We start from the raw sequence: 16,771 nt of genomic DNA on the forward strand, positions 1-16,771 counted from the left end.
TTGAAACTGATTATAGAAATCAAACTCATGATGCTCTTACCAAGTTTTTATCCTATTAAAACCATATTGCATTGAAAAGTCCTAGATATTTAGTTTCTTTAAGATATTAAATTGATACTGGACTCTTGATTTGTTCTGACTTGACTTGCTGTTCTACATTTAGACTTGAGACTTGACATTAATGACTTGGACTTGACTTGGTAATCTACATTTAGACTTGAGACTTGACTTGGTAATCTACATTTAGACTTGAGACTTGACTTGAGACTCGAGCAAAGTTGACTTGGTCACACCTCAACTATAAAGTAACACCTCCATCATTTGGAGTTTCTACTGTATTACTTTCTACTGTACCGGCTGGTGAAACAGTGAAAGTAGTTGGTGAATGTTGGTTTTACTGTGCTGATTTCACCAGATCTCCAAATGACGGTTTGTTTTCTGCCAAAGCAGCTGGTGCGAACCACTGCCAAACTTTACCATTTGGCTGGTGGCTGGTGGTCATTTCCCATTCTGCTTGGCGATCTCGTGTTAATGCAGTGTGTGTGTGTGTGTGTGTGTGTGTGTGTGTGTGTGCAGCCGTCGCTGTCGGACTCAGATGACCTGGAGGAGATGGAGAGACTGAGGAAGGAGCACATCGAGGCGCTGAGGGAGATCAAGAGGCTGCAGGTTCGTTCATGTTGCTTCTGCCTCACAATCTGACTGCTGATTTAGTTTCTCCACCTTTATTAATGCAGCAAACTTTTTTGTGATATTTGGGATTTTTTTTTCATTCCATTTAGCTTATTCCCATTCGAAACCTCAATTTTCGCATAAAATGGCTTGATGGAAATGCCATAGCGTCCCCTATGATGTAATCGGGGGAGGGACTGTGGATCGGCCCCGGTCCGTCCGTCAGATTTTGATGAAACTTTGGGGAATGATGCGTCTCATTGCTCTGTTCTGGCATTTTCAAAATTGCACTAATTGGCCTAAGGGGGGCGCCGCCATGCGTGTCCATACGTCACACACACAATATCTTGGATGCCAATGAACGGCTCCTCTGTGCTCAGATGAGTTGGTGCGTGATCCTAATAATGATAATAATGAATTTTATTTATATAGCACACTTTAAAATACAACGAAATCTCAAGGTGCTTCACAGAAAGAGTAAAACAATCATAGTACAACGTTAAAACTGGTGAATTTACACAAAAAAAAATCATGCGATTATAGGCATAAACCAAAATAAGGGTTAAAATAAGATGAATAAAATTAGAGACAAAAATTTAGAGACCCGAGTTTAAAGGGAAAGCACATATGAACCAGGACCCTAGGGGAAAGCAGAGAGGAACAGGTGAGTCTTAAAGACGAGATGAAATGAAAAATGCCTTTTTAACCCTTTTAGATCACATCCCCGGTCATACTGTGCACCTATTTAACAATATATGCCAAAAAAAATACCAAAAATCAATTTCATTGTATTCTTATATCAAAATTCAATCATGTTTTCTTCCTGTAAAACAAAATATGCCGTGTGCTTACGTAAGCATGCCCGTAACTAATTTCAACCAATAATATCATGACATCCACCCATCAATCAATCTTCAACTTTTAGCGCACAGAGCTAAGAGGCTCAGATTCATTAGTTAGCTAGCTAGCAACAGCACGGTACTTCGGTGTGTCTTCGGGTGTTATGACACGCCCACTTTTCAACGTTCAAATCAAATTCCTCCCAACGTTACGTCCCGCCTGTCTTTCCTGTTTCACTCGGAAATACGTCACGATACGGAAGTTAGATACTCTCGAAATGCCGTTTCATCTCGACTTTAAGATTTGATTTAAAAACAGCGAGTGAGTCTGAGGCCCCAATCGTTCCTGGGAGCTGATTCCACAAGCGAGGCCCCAGCGACGAAAAGGCTCGATCCCAGGAATCAAAACATCTAGCTGAAATGAAGCGGTCGCATAGGACAGAACGTTTTTTTTAACGCTCAGCAGACAAAATGTTTTCGGCCATGCAACCTTGTAGACGCATCATTTCAACTAGATGGCTCCTTCTCTTCTCCTTTCCCTGCCGCATACAATCCAGAAACATGAGGGACCATATTTTCTACTTCCCACTGCAACTCTGCCTCATCCATGTGGGACGACATGTTTACTGTTGACTTGTTCCTGTCTTTGCTCTTTTTTTTTCTCGCCGTGTCCTGATCCTCCCTCTCTCCCTCTCTCCCTCTCTCCTCCTCAGGAGCAGCTGGCCGAGTCCCAGAGAGTTCACCACCAGATGGAGGAGGAGCTCAGCAAGGCCAAGCAGGTCCGTCACACACTGTTGTCACCATGCCAGAATATGGACTTTGATACCAATAATATCTCCCATTTCATACCTAAATATGTGATACTACCAGGGCTGGGCGATGTATCGTATAATATGGATATCGTCTAGATGTCGTCTGGGATTTTGGTTTTCGTAATATTGTGAAATAACTTAAATGTTCACAATTTGATTGGCTTTACCTGCTCATCATATACACATGATGAACAGGTAAAGCCACTGATTACACATTACTGATTACATTACTGACACATTACAAATGTTCTTGTGTGTAAAGTAGGAATACTCATCCCCACAATATCGCCACATTATCGATATCGAGGTATTTGTCAGTATCGCCCAGCCCTAGATACGACTTTGATACCACAGCAATCAAGAAAAACGATCAAGCAGTGTGTTTCCATTTTGACAACTTTGCAGCAGCTTTCGGTTGAAATAGGAAATTAAATACTTGAAGAAAAAAGGTAACTGGAGCGCTTCAGGCATTCAGAAACCTCAGGTGCTCTTGGATAAGAGTAAAGTACTTCAATGAAAACAATGGGAGATTGATTCCAGACCAGGCACTCATAAAGGTTTTAAAAAGCCTTTATTATTAGAACATTTTAAAAAACACCAACGTGTATCGGCTTCCGCAGAGAAACGGATTTGAAAGCGAAGGCCGATACACATTGATGTTTTTTAAGATGTTCTACCCGTTCTAATAAAGGCTTTTTAAAAGTTTAAACCTTCACGAATGTCTCGTCTGGGATCAATTTCTCATTTTGTTTTTCATTTAAGGAGTGAAATAGATCCATATTTGTCTCCTGGCTCCAGTTTGTCAACCAGTTCAGGTGGACTGGGATCCAGTTCAAGACCAGCTGGACTGTTTGATGCTGCTGAATGTTTCATCTCAATACAAAGCTGTGGGACAGTAGAAGATAATAAAAGTATTTTGGCTGCAGCTGGTAGATTAAACTTTGGCAGGTAAAAAAAAAAAATCATTTGGAGACTCTGTTCTGTTCTAGTTGGGTGGTAAAATAGTGAAAGAGGCAAGTGAATTTTGGGATTCACCAGCTGCAGTGTGTGTGTGTGTGTGTGTGTGCAAAAAAAAGTTAGTTTTCTACCCAGAATGCAAGCACTACTTTATTTAATACAGTAAATAACTGTAAGAGCTTTAGTGTGACAAACGTCTTCGTCATCCCTGACAAAGAGATGACATGTTATTATTTAAACTGTTTTATTAATCCTGCCCTGATGAAGACGTTTCTCAAAGATTTTTTAAATGTTTTTCCCTTTATTACAATGACAAAGACGCTTCTGTCAAAACTTTTTTTTTTTTTAACACTATACAGCATAGTGGCTCCAGTGCAGGTCTGTGCTGCTGCTTCCCTGCTGTCTCTTTATGGTTTGTTTCCTCTGGTGGGAGCGTGTGGGTTTTTTTTAAAGGGGCGCTTCTTTTAAAATCAATCACCAGGTGGAGCTCTGCACACACCTCCACACACACACACACACACACCCTCACAGGTCCACTCTTTAACCTGTGTGTTTTATCCTGAAGAGCTGTCCAACCAAACTCATCCTGAGCTCAGCTGCCCTGCCTGAGTGTGTGTGTAGGAGGGCGAGGCGGACTCGCTCCGCTGTGGGCTTGCAGTGGGAGGGGTGTAAGGCCACCATTGAAAAAGGGAGGCTTTTTTGGGCCCTAAATAGTTCTCCCTGCGTTGTGATTCATAGCTAAAGGGTCTCAGCCTCTCTCCCTCCCTCTCACTCTCGCCTCCCAAGTTTGGCTCCATTGCATAAACCGATCGATATCCAGATTTAGACGCAGCGCTGCAACAACAAAAGGCACGGGGCATTTCCATCTGCGTTTTGGGTCTGTTGTTGCGGAGGCAAGAGTAGAAACGGGCAGCGGGTTGGTAGCTGGAGCGGCAGCCATCGCATGTTCCTGCTGCGCTTATCCTGCATTTATATCCTGCATTCATGTTTATATGCTGCATGCAGCGGTAACCGATGTAGAAGTCGCCCTTCATGCGTTTATCCTGCGTCTCGTCTTCATTAGACAATTCTTTCTTGAATGTTATACAGTAGAAACTCTAGTGTCTCTCAACCAACTAGTTACTACACCATGTGGAAAAGAGAGAGACCCAAGGCACTCAAAAATCTGTTAAAAAGAATATATAAAAAAGCTTTTTCTTCTTCATTGTTCGCCAGCACTTTTTAAAATGTTCTAGCACAATCAACCAAGGCCTTTTACTCTACGTTCAAGTGCGTGTCTTGGAATCCTTTTTCATCTGTATGCACTCAAACATCTGTTAAAAAGCCTTTATTCTATATTTGGACAGTCATGATTATAAGGTAGTTCACAGCAAGGAGGACCAGGGTTCGATTCCCGGCCTCGGTCCTTTCTGTGTGTGAGTCTGTATGTTCTCCCTCTTTCCTCACACAGTCCAGAGACATGCAGGTGGACTGGAGACTCTAAATGTGTGTGTGTCTGTGTGTGTTCGCCCCAACACGATCTCAGAAAAAGTCATGACATGAGCATGAACTCTGAAACGCAGATTTACGTGCTGTGGACAGGAATTATGTGAAAATGACGTTCCTCCGTCCACAAATTGGATTCTGTGACAAAAACATGAACTGCACACGAGATTTTCAGCTAAAGGTTGGCTAATGGTTAATTTTAATTTCACGTATTTGTGTGAGATCGGGTTCGTTTGCCCAGCGATGGACCGAAGACCTGACTGACAAAAGACGTCAAGACGTTAGAGGACGAAGAAAACCTTAATAAGTCGTTTCGGATAAGCGTCAGGCAAATACCTAAAACGTCAAATGTAAAAGAAACGTTGCACTTTACACACTCATTTTGTATTGATTAGTCTAAGTGGCCATATCCAAACCAGTCAGATCCGGCTCGTCTGCTGGCTTGTCCCGATGTGGATTACAGCTACCTGGCTATCAGGTTCAACACACGCCGGGCTTGGCTCCAGTTCTGCTGTTCGTCTCTGTGGTGTTAAGTGTTCTTGTATATTTCATGAGTCTGTGTGGACGAGTTAAGCTGACAGGCTTTAATTCTGTGACTTCTGAACGCTACCAGAGTAGAATAATTCCCAAATTCCCACAGATTCTCACAGCTCATAATGTAATACTGGTGATCCAGGAATTGAAACTCACTCTGCTGTTGCACTCATTTAAGTCGCTCTGGGTGAGAGTGTCAGCTAAACGGCTAAAATGTAAAATGTTATAAAGTAGGCTCATTAACATCAGAGAAAACCTTTCCTCTAGTATTTCCATATTTGACAAAAAAAAGGCTCTGAAATCCTGAGCCTGCACGGGAAATGTTTGTAAAATCAAGGTGTGATTGACAGCAGAAACATTTCTCATTATTGCATAGCTCTAAAATGCTTTTAGTCTGGATTTGTTGAGGCCAAACGCGATGCTCTTTGGAAGATTGAGCTGAATAGCCACAGTGTGTTTATTGTGCTTTCCTCCGAGGGTGGCATTTTATCAACGCCGTCATGCCTTTCAGTGGAACCAGCGTCTCAGAGATGGAGTGGGATATTGATGTTACGTAAGGAACAAACAAAGCAAGAAACAGCCACAAATGCAAATATAGACGTCCATTCTTCGCAAAGATGGAGAGAGTTATTTATTTCTTTGCGTGGCTGCAGACGGCCGGCCGGGAGGGAAGCGGCTCTCAGCCTCACAGAGTCAGGTGCTCAGCAAGGGACTTTTCATTATGTCGTCTTTTCATATGAGAGATGGAGAGATGGAGGAGTGGGAGACGGAGGTGAGGCAGTCGACATGCTAGCTCATTAGAGCTGGAGGTCAGGCCGACCCGAGGGCCCCCGAGCCCCCCGGGGGGCCCCAGCTGGAGGGGAGACAACCCATACTGGGCTCCATTAGTTACTCAATCAGATGCACACACACACACACGTATGTACGATTACACACACATGCACTTAGACACAATACACATATCCACATGCGTACACACACACACATAATCATCTCATCTCCACTCTGCTTCATGCTCAGTACCCACACACACTCCCCCAGCTGCGCTCATCTTCATCCACAAACTCTAAACACATTGTCTTTCTTTCTCTCATTCTCTTATTTCATCACACATACAGGCAATAGAGCTTTCAGGTGATCTAACCCCCCCTCTGGCGGCCATCTTGGAGGTCCTCAGCTCTGTGAACAGCGCAAATCGGCATCAGCAAAACCGATTTGTTGGCAAATACTTTGGGAGTCAACATGATTGTTGGGAAAAGTCGCTAGATTTGTCAGTAATTGCTTTGGAGAAATAAAATTGCGAGGAGGGTGTGAAAAGTCGCTAAATCTAGAGACAAAGTCGCCAAGTTGGCAACAGTGATGTCCGCATCTCCAATTACTATAATTTGCTCCAGCAATTTTCCCTGGCTATTATTTCCTTATCTAGTACTTCTCTATTATATATCATCATTGTCGGCTAACAGGAATATTTTGGTACAAATATCATCAAGGAGCTGAGGCTCTGCAGTACGCTCCTTATCCAGTTTTTAGGATTCAAGCCGATTCTATTCTTCTCATTGTAAGTCTCTCTGGATAAGAGCATCAGCTGAATACCTGAAATGTAGTCGCAGATGTTTCTGAGGACACTTTATTGAATTTTGCTCATTCCATTCAGCTCTTCTGATTCAATACATAATAACTGGCAAAAGAAATACTCGGATGGAAAGCCAGCTTGTGTGTTTTTGTCTCCTTTTCTTTCTCCCTCTATTTGTCTCTCTCACTTTCTCTCCCTATTCCACTCTCTCTCATTTCCTCCCTCACTCACACACACACACACACACACACACACACACACAGAAAGCCTTTTTTCTCAGAACAGTGGTTCGCAGAATTTTAGAATTGCATGTAGCCCTGCTGGGTACAGTGATGGTAACAGATGGGCTGCTCTCACTACTCACTGTGTGTGTGTGTGTGTGAGTGTGTGTGTGTGTGTGCGCCTTGCCCTTTCCATGTGTGTATGCACCCGTCCAGTGAGTGTGTGTGGCCCTCTTGTCCACAGCGTGTGATTCCCTACTGTTATTCAGAAATAAACGCCTCCCGCTGTGTGACCTACATCTCCCCTTTGTGCTTCATACGTGTCCTTTCAGATCACGCTACATACGACCGCACCGCATGAGGCACCGGGGCTGCCAGAGCCTCTCCATCCCTTCCCGTGTGTGTGTGTGTGTGTGTGTGTGTGTGTGTGTGTGTGTGTTGGACAAGAAGCCCTCTAGAGTTGTGGTTCTCAAGATTTAATATGCAATATTATCCATATTTAAATCTCTGTGTGACTCTGGTAATATCTTGGGTTGTGTCTCTTCCTCCATGATAAAAACCCACAAATCAGTGATTCTGTGATCTGTTGCTCCGGTAGAGCAGACTGGAGAATTGTGTTTTTTTCTCTCTCCATTCACTGCCGTTGTCTGGAGGAACAGTCTGAAAATCACTTCTAGCACATAAAGGAACGCCGACAAAGCAGATTCTGACTATATATAAAAAAAACTAGTCATGCTGCTGAATTGTTTTGAAGTGAATCTCTTTCTTTATGTTTATTAAACCTTTCAGTCTGAACAAAATCCGGAGGAAACTTATATCGATGGAACAAAGGAAATAATATGTTGTTATTGTAAATAGGCGAAAAAAGGTGGGAGACAAGACTTTGACGAAGCAGATTCTGCCATAATACAGAAAAAAGTTTTACCAGTCGTTTCATAGAGCGACACTGTGGTCTTTCAATATTTTCTGTGGGGGGGGGGTTCACAGTATTAGACATATGTGAGGAGCGAATTTAACGGCCATTTTCAGTTATTGCTCCTGGTTTTCAGAGTGAATACCCAGCTTCCATCCCCACAGCGTCACATGACCGCCCGCTCCCTAAAGCGCCGCCGTTCAGTTTCCCCGGCATCAGCTCTCTCATTTCACTCTTTCTGTCGAGTGAAATCAGAATCTACACAAACTACACAAACTTTTCCACCGGTGCAACAATACGCAGCCATTCTCCTTCGGTATTTCCTCCTGGCATTTACCGGGAAGAGGAGGGAGGGAGGGAAGGAGGGAGGGATCATATTCCATACGGTAGCGTGATAAATCCACTACTTGTATTTGTAAAGCGTCATTATCTTTCGACGAACATCGAGTATCGCTTTACTCCGCCTGTGCAAAACACGGATGAGAATATAGCGCCGGAGTGTGCTGCTCATCCAATAGCGTTTGCGCAGCCACCTTGGGATCTGTAGTGTTTATTTCAGTAGGTAAAGGGTTAGAGTTACTGGTTGCCAGTGTGGCAATAGAACAAGGAGTGGTTTCTTCCCAGTCGGAGAGGTGACAAGCCTCTAATTGTGGCGGGTGTCTGTTTCACCGCCCTCACTGTTATGTAACTTCCACTCCGAAAGCTGTTTCCTCGGCCCACACGCTGACCGCGGGTAAGCTGCAGGTTTGTTGAAACCAGATGGACCGAGTTAAGAGTTTGACTGCCTGCGCTGATCCCAGACAAGCGCCTAATTTTAGCGGGGTGTTATGTAAGAGGTTGTCATTCAGGTATGATGTGTTTCTCTGGGTCTCTTTCTCTCTCTCTCTCTCTCACACACACACACACACACACTCTGCAGTAGTGCTGTGAGGCCGTGCTCCATGTAGCGTGCGGTTAGCGTGTCGTTGCTCATGTGGGATGACAGGCGAGGCGTGTTTGTTCAGTTCTCAGTAATCCTCAGTGAAAAGCCACAGAGGCCTGCTGGGGTTCAACAGAGACATTCACAGTGAAAACAAATACCAAGAAAACACCGTTCAACAAGGACAGACGGGCTGAAACTGTCTTATAGTAACATTCTAATTATCAGAGGTAATGAATACATGAACCGTGACAAATTAAACTGTCAGTTAACGATGTCACTCTTGATTCATTATCACTTATAATATCACTGAACAGTGACTAAGAGGCAGTGAGTAGCTTAGTAATATATTAATTAGTGGTTAATCAATGATTAATTAACTACATAATTAAACATTAACTAGTGAACCGTAAGTGATACCCCCCCCCCCAACACCCTCCGACCGCCACATCCTTTCCACCGCGCTGTTTCAGTGTCAAACTACTTCCTGTTTCAGCCTCACGTTTCACTCGATTTGTAAAATATCATATGAACTGCAAATTTTATATGAGAACATCCTGATTAAAAAAACAAATCTCTAAAGTCTAAATGTAGATTACCAAGTCAAGTCCATGTCATTAATGTCAAGTCTCAAGTCTAAATGTAGAACAGCAAGTCAAGTCAGAACAAATCAAGAGTCCAGTATCAATTTAATATCTTAAAGAAAACTAAATATCTAGGACTTTTCAATGCAATATGGTTTTAACAGGATAAAAACTTGGTAAGAGCATCATGAGTTTGATTTCTATAATCAGTTTCAACTTCAATAAATTCAATCATTCCATACAAATTCAGAAAACAGAATTTAAATTCAGTCGTCTGCTGGAACAAATCTCATCACTTTCAATCTAAATCATTTACACAAACACAAGATCTCAAGTCAAGACTTTAGAAACCTTTTCAAGTCATCAAAGTACAAGTCAGAGTCGAGTCCCAAGTCACCAGAACCCAAGTCAAGTCAAGTCTCAAGCAGTTGAAATAGTGACTGGAGTCCAAGTCATGTGACCGGAGTCCCCACATGGTCAGTAACCTTATCAGCGGTGTAAACATGCTGAACCATGACATGCCCGGGCAAGCCCCAGTGAGACAGAGTGGTGACTCAGCAGAACGTCCCTCAGGCGGAGCGGAGAGCTTCGTCACGTGACGTTTGACACTAATCCGTCCCGACGCCGCAGAACGCCACATCATGACTCGAGCGTCTTGTAAGAAGCTTCAGCCGCGCTCTGAAAACAGCAGCAGGGCCTCGTCGACACGATGCTGACCGACGTGTCCGTTCGTTCGCTGAGTCGCTTCATTTCAGCCAGCGTCTTTGTGCACACTTAACTGTTTGTTGAGGAAGAAATGGAAAAGTACCTATACTACCAGTCAAAAGTCTTGACACACGCATCTTTCTTTATTTTTACTATTTTCCACATTTTAGAATAACAGTAAAGACATCAAAACTATGAAATAACACAAATGGAATTATGCAGCGACCAAAAAAGTGTTAAACAAATCAAAACTATCTTATATTTTAGATTCTTTAAAGCAGCCTTTGGAAAGAAATTCATACATAGGATCAACTTCACTATTTATATTTGTCTAAGAAACTAATTTCAAGCATTTAAGCAGAAGCCTTTAGATCAAAATGGGTTTAAGAGAATAAGAAACACAGAACATTCAGTCAGGTGGGTCCAGACTGTTGACTGGAAGTGTATATTCTCACTTAATATGTGGCCTTTGACCCATATTTACACCTTAAGTGCCTAAAACTCAAGAATATAAGTCTGCTTCACCATTATAAGATTAAACTCTAAAGTAATATCTTGTGTTTCTCACTGACTTGAATGTGCAAATATCCAAATCTCATTGAAACACTGACAAAATAATAACTTTCTGTCCCCTAGAGGAAGGTGCTCACCTCTTATTACGCATCTCCTTAAAGTGCTAAAACTATAATTATCATTGGTTGTTCAGTCTTGTTCATATGACCGTATACCTGTTGACCAATAGCTTTATTATATTTTATCTGTATTAACATAATCATGAATATTCAACACTATAAAACTCTGTGTAATCATTCAGATTTTGAGTTCCTTGGCTCCCAACCTGCAGATTGAATAAACTGTCAAACTGCCGCTCTCTTTCTTCCACAGGTTGTTTAGTTGTTTACACCGTTACTCCTGCAAATGCTTTATCTCTCTTTTCTCTCTGTTTTCCCTCCTCCTCTCCTTCTCTCATCCTCGTTTACCCTCTCCCCTCTTCCCCTCCCTGACCCTGCCCCCTGTCTGCCTCGCTCTGCGTCCCGGTGTGTCCCGCGGCAGGAGGTGAAGGCCGGGGCGGAGGAGAGCCGGGCCCTGCGGAGCCGGATCCAGCTGGCGGAGGCGGCCCAGAAGCAGGCGAGGGGGATGGAGATGGACTACGAGGAGGTGATCCACCTCCTGGAGGCCGAGATCGCCGAGCTGAAGACCCAGAGAGCCGAGCAGCCGGCGCAGGCCAAGGTAACCCGGCTGGGTGGAGGGAGGAACGGGGGCCGTGTCAGGGGCCGATCACACAGACGGGTTGTTTTCTTTGGGCCGAACCAGAGTGGAAAAGTTGGCGTTGTTGCATTTTTGTAGTTGATTCATTTAGGTTCACACCATCCAATTACAAGCAAACCACAGCTTGTAAGCAAAAGTCACATGACTCACAAGTAGGTTAGAGATTTTGGTAGCAGGAGGATTCCAGTCAAACCTGATTCCAGTCTAAGCTTAATGGTCTGCGCTCTTTGCCATAATTTACCTTCTGTGGTGTTCAAGACACATTTCACCTCATCTTGACTCACTTCATTTTGTTCTGCTAGGCTTTCCAGGCATGAGGAACTGCTGGCTATCAGATGTCAACATCTGACTCCTTCTACCCATAATCCCTTGTGTTTTGAGGTGGTTTGAGGTGGATTAGGTTTGAGGTGGATTACGTTCTCACTCCTAACGAACCGCACCGCAGTTCTCTTGTTAGAGGACTGAGACTCGGTGCCGTTACTTGGTGCCAAACCAACCCAACTAAACGGAGGAAACACTGCACAGTTTAAAAAAAAAAAGACACACCCTTAAAAGTACCTGACAATACGGTAACACTGCCTCACCATTTCTAAGGAACAATGGCTTTTCCAGGAAGTTATAGGCAGTTCATCCCCAACTGGGAACTTCCCAGTATAACCGCAGCCTTCTACTGTTGCCCACTGGGAACTGAGCAGCTCCACTGCAGCAGATTGCCTTGCTCAAAGCCGCCGTAACAGCAGCTGTTGAGGGAGACAATCTTGTTCACTTTACCTGTCTAGATTTTCTCAATCTGTCGACAATTTGAAACATCTTTCCAGTCAGAAGCCCATTTATCTATCCTTGAGGCTATTATCACTCTACCACAAAATATTTATGTTTTAATATTTGACGTTTCTCTGCCTTCTTCTGTCTAAATATTTGTGACACAAAGAGTTAATATCCAAAATTCTGTGTAACCTGAAAATTCCTTGACAGCAATTTAAATTCATCTAATCTAACACAGAATCCTTACCTGAGGTTTATCACTCAGTATTTGTAAAATACAGTGGATTCAGTCTGTAAAAGTGTTGTAACTTTCTCCTACCATCCTTTAAGAAGTAAGATTGTTAGGGGTGTGTTCAAGGAGAGCCAGGACCCAGATGCAGAATCGAACAAAAACAGTTTATTTTCAAAAGTTAACAGAAAATCACCTTGACGGGAAAAACGAGACCATGAACAGGCAAAATAACTTAAAGTGTCCAGGAGGGAAAAAACTCACTAGAAAACTGGGACTAGAGTATCTACAAGAGATACGCTGAGGAAACACTACGACAGGAGATCTTCACGAGAGCGAGGAGGCATGAGACACGAGCATGTGCGGGAATCATCTGGCACTGGGGAGAATTTGGAGCAGGCTTAAGAAGCCGGGCTGATTGCGGGATGAGAGACAGGTGTGCCTTGTGAGCCTCACTCCCGTGGAGATCGGCCCCGCCCCTCTGCATGTACCTGCTGAGGGAGAGGGAGAAAGGAAAAGGATTAGGTGGGCGGGCAAAACACAAAGAGCCAGATCATGACAAAGATATCCTGACTGAAATGTGTGCAGTTGAGAGTAAAGTGCCTCAGCAGTAGTTGTTTATGGAGAGGAGAGACTTTCTCATTCATACGGAAACCCATTGAGGACAGTATTCATCAATTTTATTTACGCTGTTTTCTCGTAATGACGACTTAAAGGTCCCATATGGTGTAAAGCAGGATTCTCCTTGCCTCTGTGATGATAAAGGAGTTGGATGGTCTATCTAAACATGGTGAAAGTATCAAAACTAAATCCACACAATCCATATTAGAAAAGCGAGCCTCTAAACGAGCCGTTTGGACTTCCGTAACTTTGTGGCGTCACAAAGGTTCGCTCATTATCATTTCTGTAAGAAATAATAGACTAACAAAGTGTTTTTTTCAAAGCGGTCGAGCGGTCGTCATCGTTTATTACCGGAGAGTTTTCCCTACCTGTAGCCGCCGGGCCGCGGCGTCTCACGTTTCACTCTCGAAACGGTTAGCCAATCGGAACAGAGGGGTCGTGAATATTAATGAGCCTTAAAGACACGGCGACAGAAACGGCCTGTTCTTGGTAAGGCTCAGAGAGATGCTGGAAAATGAACGTGGAGAAATGGATTGAGAGTGTTTTTGGTTCATGACACCACACACACAGCTTTGAATGGACCTCAAGACACAAAATAAAACACTGGAAAGTGGAGTGGAGTGGAGTTAATGAGAAAATTATCTCGAGATCTCAGGATAACAAAATGTGCTACCTCGAGTCAATAAGATAATTTGCTTTTAAAATAATTTCAGGAAACATATGATCATTATGTGGATCAGTGTCAGAGGATCAGGAGTATATTGATCACCGCATCACATTTCTCTTTAATCAAGGCTTGAAATAGCATTATGTCTTGCTATTACAGATAATACTGTATATATTGAGGTATTTTTCTTATTATCTCAGTAAAACAAAACGTTCACTTTCCATGTTCAGAGTTTCCCAACTGATCTTAGAGGAGGTTTACGCCGAAATATCTGTGCTGCTCTTCCTCGTACCTCCAACCAAACTCCATATTACCTGTGTGACCCCCCCCACCTCCCCTCCTTGTCGTTCGTCCCTTCCCTCCCTCCAGCTCCCCCCCCCCCCCCCCCCCCCACCCAGCACAGTGAATCTAGGTCAGTGTTTGCTTTGTATTATTCAGCGACAGAGCTGCTGAGCAGTGCTGCTTCTCTCTGACGTCGCCGTTCACCGAGAGGTTATTTATAAAAATCTGGCTAGCAACCTGCAGGTCAGCGGGACGAGCGGCGATGTGGAGGACGAGCCGAGGTGACGGCCGAGTGTTTCGCACGCTGGAAGATATCTGTAAATATTTAGGGATGTTTAAAATAAAGAGCTGACTCATTTTATTCAAAAATGCCAGAGGGCTGTTTGTTTGTTTGTTTGTTTTGGAGGGAAATTATGGTGAAATCAACAAAATCGTCAATCAACAGTGTTTATGTAAATCCACACCCATCACAGGCAATTCAACACTTTTAATTTTTTTTAACACAAGTTTTAAAGACTCACTTCAGAGCCATATCAGCTGTATGAGTGGATAAACAACAACTTGTCAACTCAAAGTAATTATCACCGAAAAATCGTCAATTATTAACACTGGAAACCTTGCTGTGTTCAAGTGTTTACTCCACCTGGCTGTGGATCTGATCCAGCAGTGCACTCTGTGACCTGTGTAGCTTTAAAATGTGGATTAGTGGTTTTCAATCATCAGAGTCTGCAGGTTTTAATTCCAACACCAACTGATTTCACTAATGAGCATGATGAGGAGGGGAATTAATTTGTGAAATCAGCTGCTGTAGTGTTTGGTGGGAAGGAAAACCTGCAGCCTCGTCACCCTGGATGACACATGGTTGGATACGAGTGAAGTAAAGTCTCTATGAACCAGTGTTGTTGTCAGTTCATGAATGCACTCAATTCCAGTTCAGCTGAGGAATTGAATTGGAATTTCAAAAAGTTGAATTTAATTCAATGGAATTCTGTGAAATTACATTTTCTGTTGTTTTTTCTTGAATATCTGAAGAATATCATAAAATGTTAAAGGAACCTTTCAGCTGGTGTTTGATGCAGAACATGTAATGGTAATCCATACATTATGATTGAATGTGTTTGATTTGTTGAACTGTCTTTTATTTGATTCATAATGTTTTGATTTATAATGTTTAGAGTCGAGACAAATTCTCTTAGAAGTGGAATTTCATGGAATTTAATGGGATTCAGTTCTGTTTCCTGTCATTCACATTCAATTCACATTTTACTTACAGCTGGGAGACTTTCACACTCACACTGCAGGAGCTGAGCTGGAGTTTAACATGACTTCTCAATCCAGTTCATGAATGGACCCAATCCCTGCTATGAACACAAATAAAAACCTTTTCTTGTCTCTTTGTGTTTTCTCCCAGGAGGAGACGGAGGAGCTGAAGAAGCGGGTGGCTGTCCTGGAGTGTCAGCTACGGAAGAGCGAAGGGGCCAAAAAGGGCTTTGAGATTTCCACGGGCAAACTGCTTAACTTTGTGGAGGTATAATATAAAAGATATATAGATATACCAGGCACAGGTCGAACTCCCAACCTGCTTTATCCCACTTATGTAACGCTCTGTGTGTTTGGCTTCAAGTGATATTTTACTCTGAGACTCGACTCGCTGCCCTGGGGACTGTCTGTCAAAAGTATATATTATGTATTAGAACTACAATACATTTTTAATATTCATTATCAAACAGAACGTAAGTGAATGGTGCTGACTACAGGTCCCCAGTGTGGCCAATTATGGTTTTTGACAACATATGAAATCTTGGGCACGGCTCTACAAACTGTTTATGGTGTTGGTACGGCGGTTAAAAAATTTTTTTGATTTAATTTCCAGGTGCACTTACATTTTGTGTGTAAAATATAAAGGAACCTGGGGCCTTTAACCTTGTTCAAGTAATAATACAATTCATTTTCATATAAATAAATGTCCGTTTTGCTAAACTCTAGCGCAGACTGATTTTACACAATCAATCAATCTATATCCAGTTGATGAAAGTTTTTCTATTGTCTGTTCTAAACAGCCGGTAAAAATCCTCCGCCGCACAGGAAGTGATGCGTTTTACGTTTCCTGGTTTGTTTGGAATCAACAGAAGAAGAAGAGCTGGGTAGTTAGCATGAGCAGTGATATGGTGTCCATGGCTGCACAGACAAAGAAAAGAGAAACTCAAACTGCATCAACAAGAAAATCCAAGCTCCGCCCACACTGTTTGATTGACAGGTGATCTGTGGGAAGTGCAGTGCAGAAACACCACAGCGATGATGTCACAGACACAAAAATACAAAGAACTCATGGATTGCCACTTTAAATATGTTTTTTGAAATGCGTCATTGCTAATGTGCTGTTGTTATTTTGACTGCAACCTTAAAATAATGAATGGAAAAAAACATGATCAGAAATTTCTGTTTCCAAACGCAGTAAAGGCCAAAGCTCTATTTAATGAATTAATGTTAATTTTCACATTTAATTCAATTCAAACTGGTGCGCCATACACAGATTTCTCCTTTCATGCTGTTACCTTTTATTTATATCGGTCCAGTCATAACTGAAGATTTATTATCACGCCAATTTGTTTTTTGTTCATCTTGTTTATCTTTATTTGTTTATTTTTTATCTCATCCACCGCTTCATCCACTTGTTTTTTTTTCCATGGCTGCAGCTTTTCTTGAAGCCCTTGTGACCCTGATGAA

The 16,771-nt window shown here is 42.7% G+C and overlaps 2 protein-coding genes across 2 annotated transcripts in view; one reads left to right on the forward strand and one right to left on the reverse strand.

Annotated features, from left to right (window-relative positions):
* The window catches only part of cox11 (cytochrome c oxidase assembly homolog 11 (yeast)), a 260,956-nt gene that overhangs the window by 38,995 nt on the left and 205,190 nt on the right, over positions 1-16,771 (reverse strand). The gene's annotated exons all lie outside the window — the stretch shown is intronic.
* Positions 1-16,771, forward strand: part of stxbp4 (syntaxin binding protein 4) — a 70,535-nt gene that overhangs the window by 30,388 nt on the left and 23,376 nt on the right. Inside the window, exons 15-18 of the mRNA XM_078290904.1 lie at positions 577-666; positions 2,222-2,287; positions 11,265-11,441; positions 15,456-15,572. Coding sequence (XP_078147030.1) covers positions 577-666; positions 2,222-2,287; positions 11,265-11,441; positions 15,456-15,572 — 450 coding nt within the window. The remainder of the gene's footprint in view (positions 1-576; positions 667-2,221; positions 2,288-11,264; positions 11,442-15,455; positions 15,573-16,771) is intronic.

This window comes from Centroberyx gerrardi, chromosome 20, assembly GCF_048128805.1.
Source record: "Centroberyx gerrardi isolate f3 chromosome 20, fCenGer3.hap1.cur.20231027, whole genome shotgun sequence".
Taxonomy (NCBI): domain Eukaryota; kingdom Metazoa; phylum Chordata; class Actinopteri; order Beryciformes; family Berycidae; genus Centroberyx; species Centroberyx gerrardi.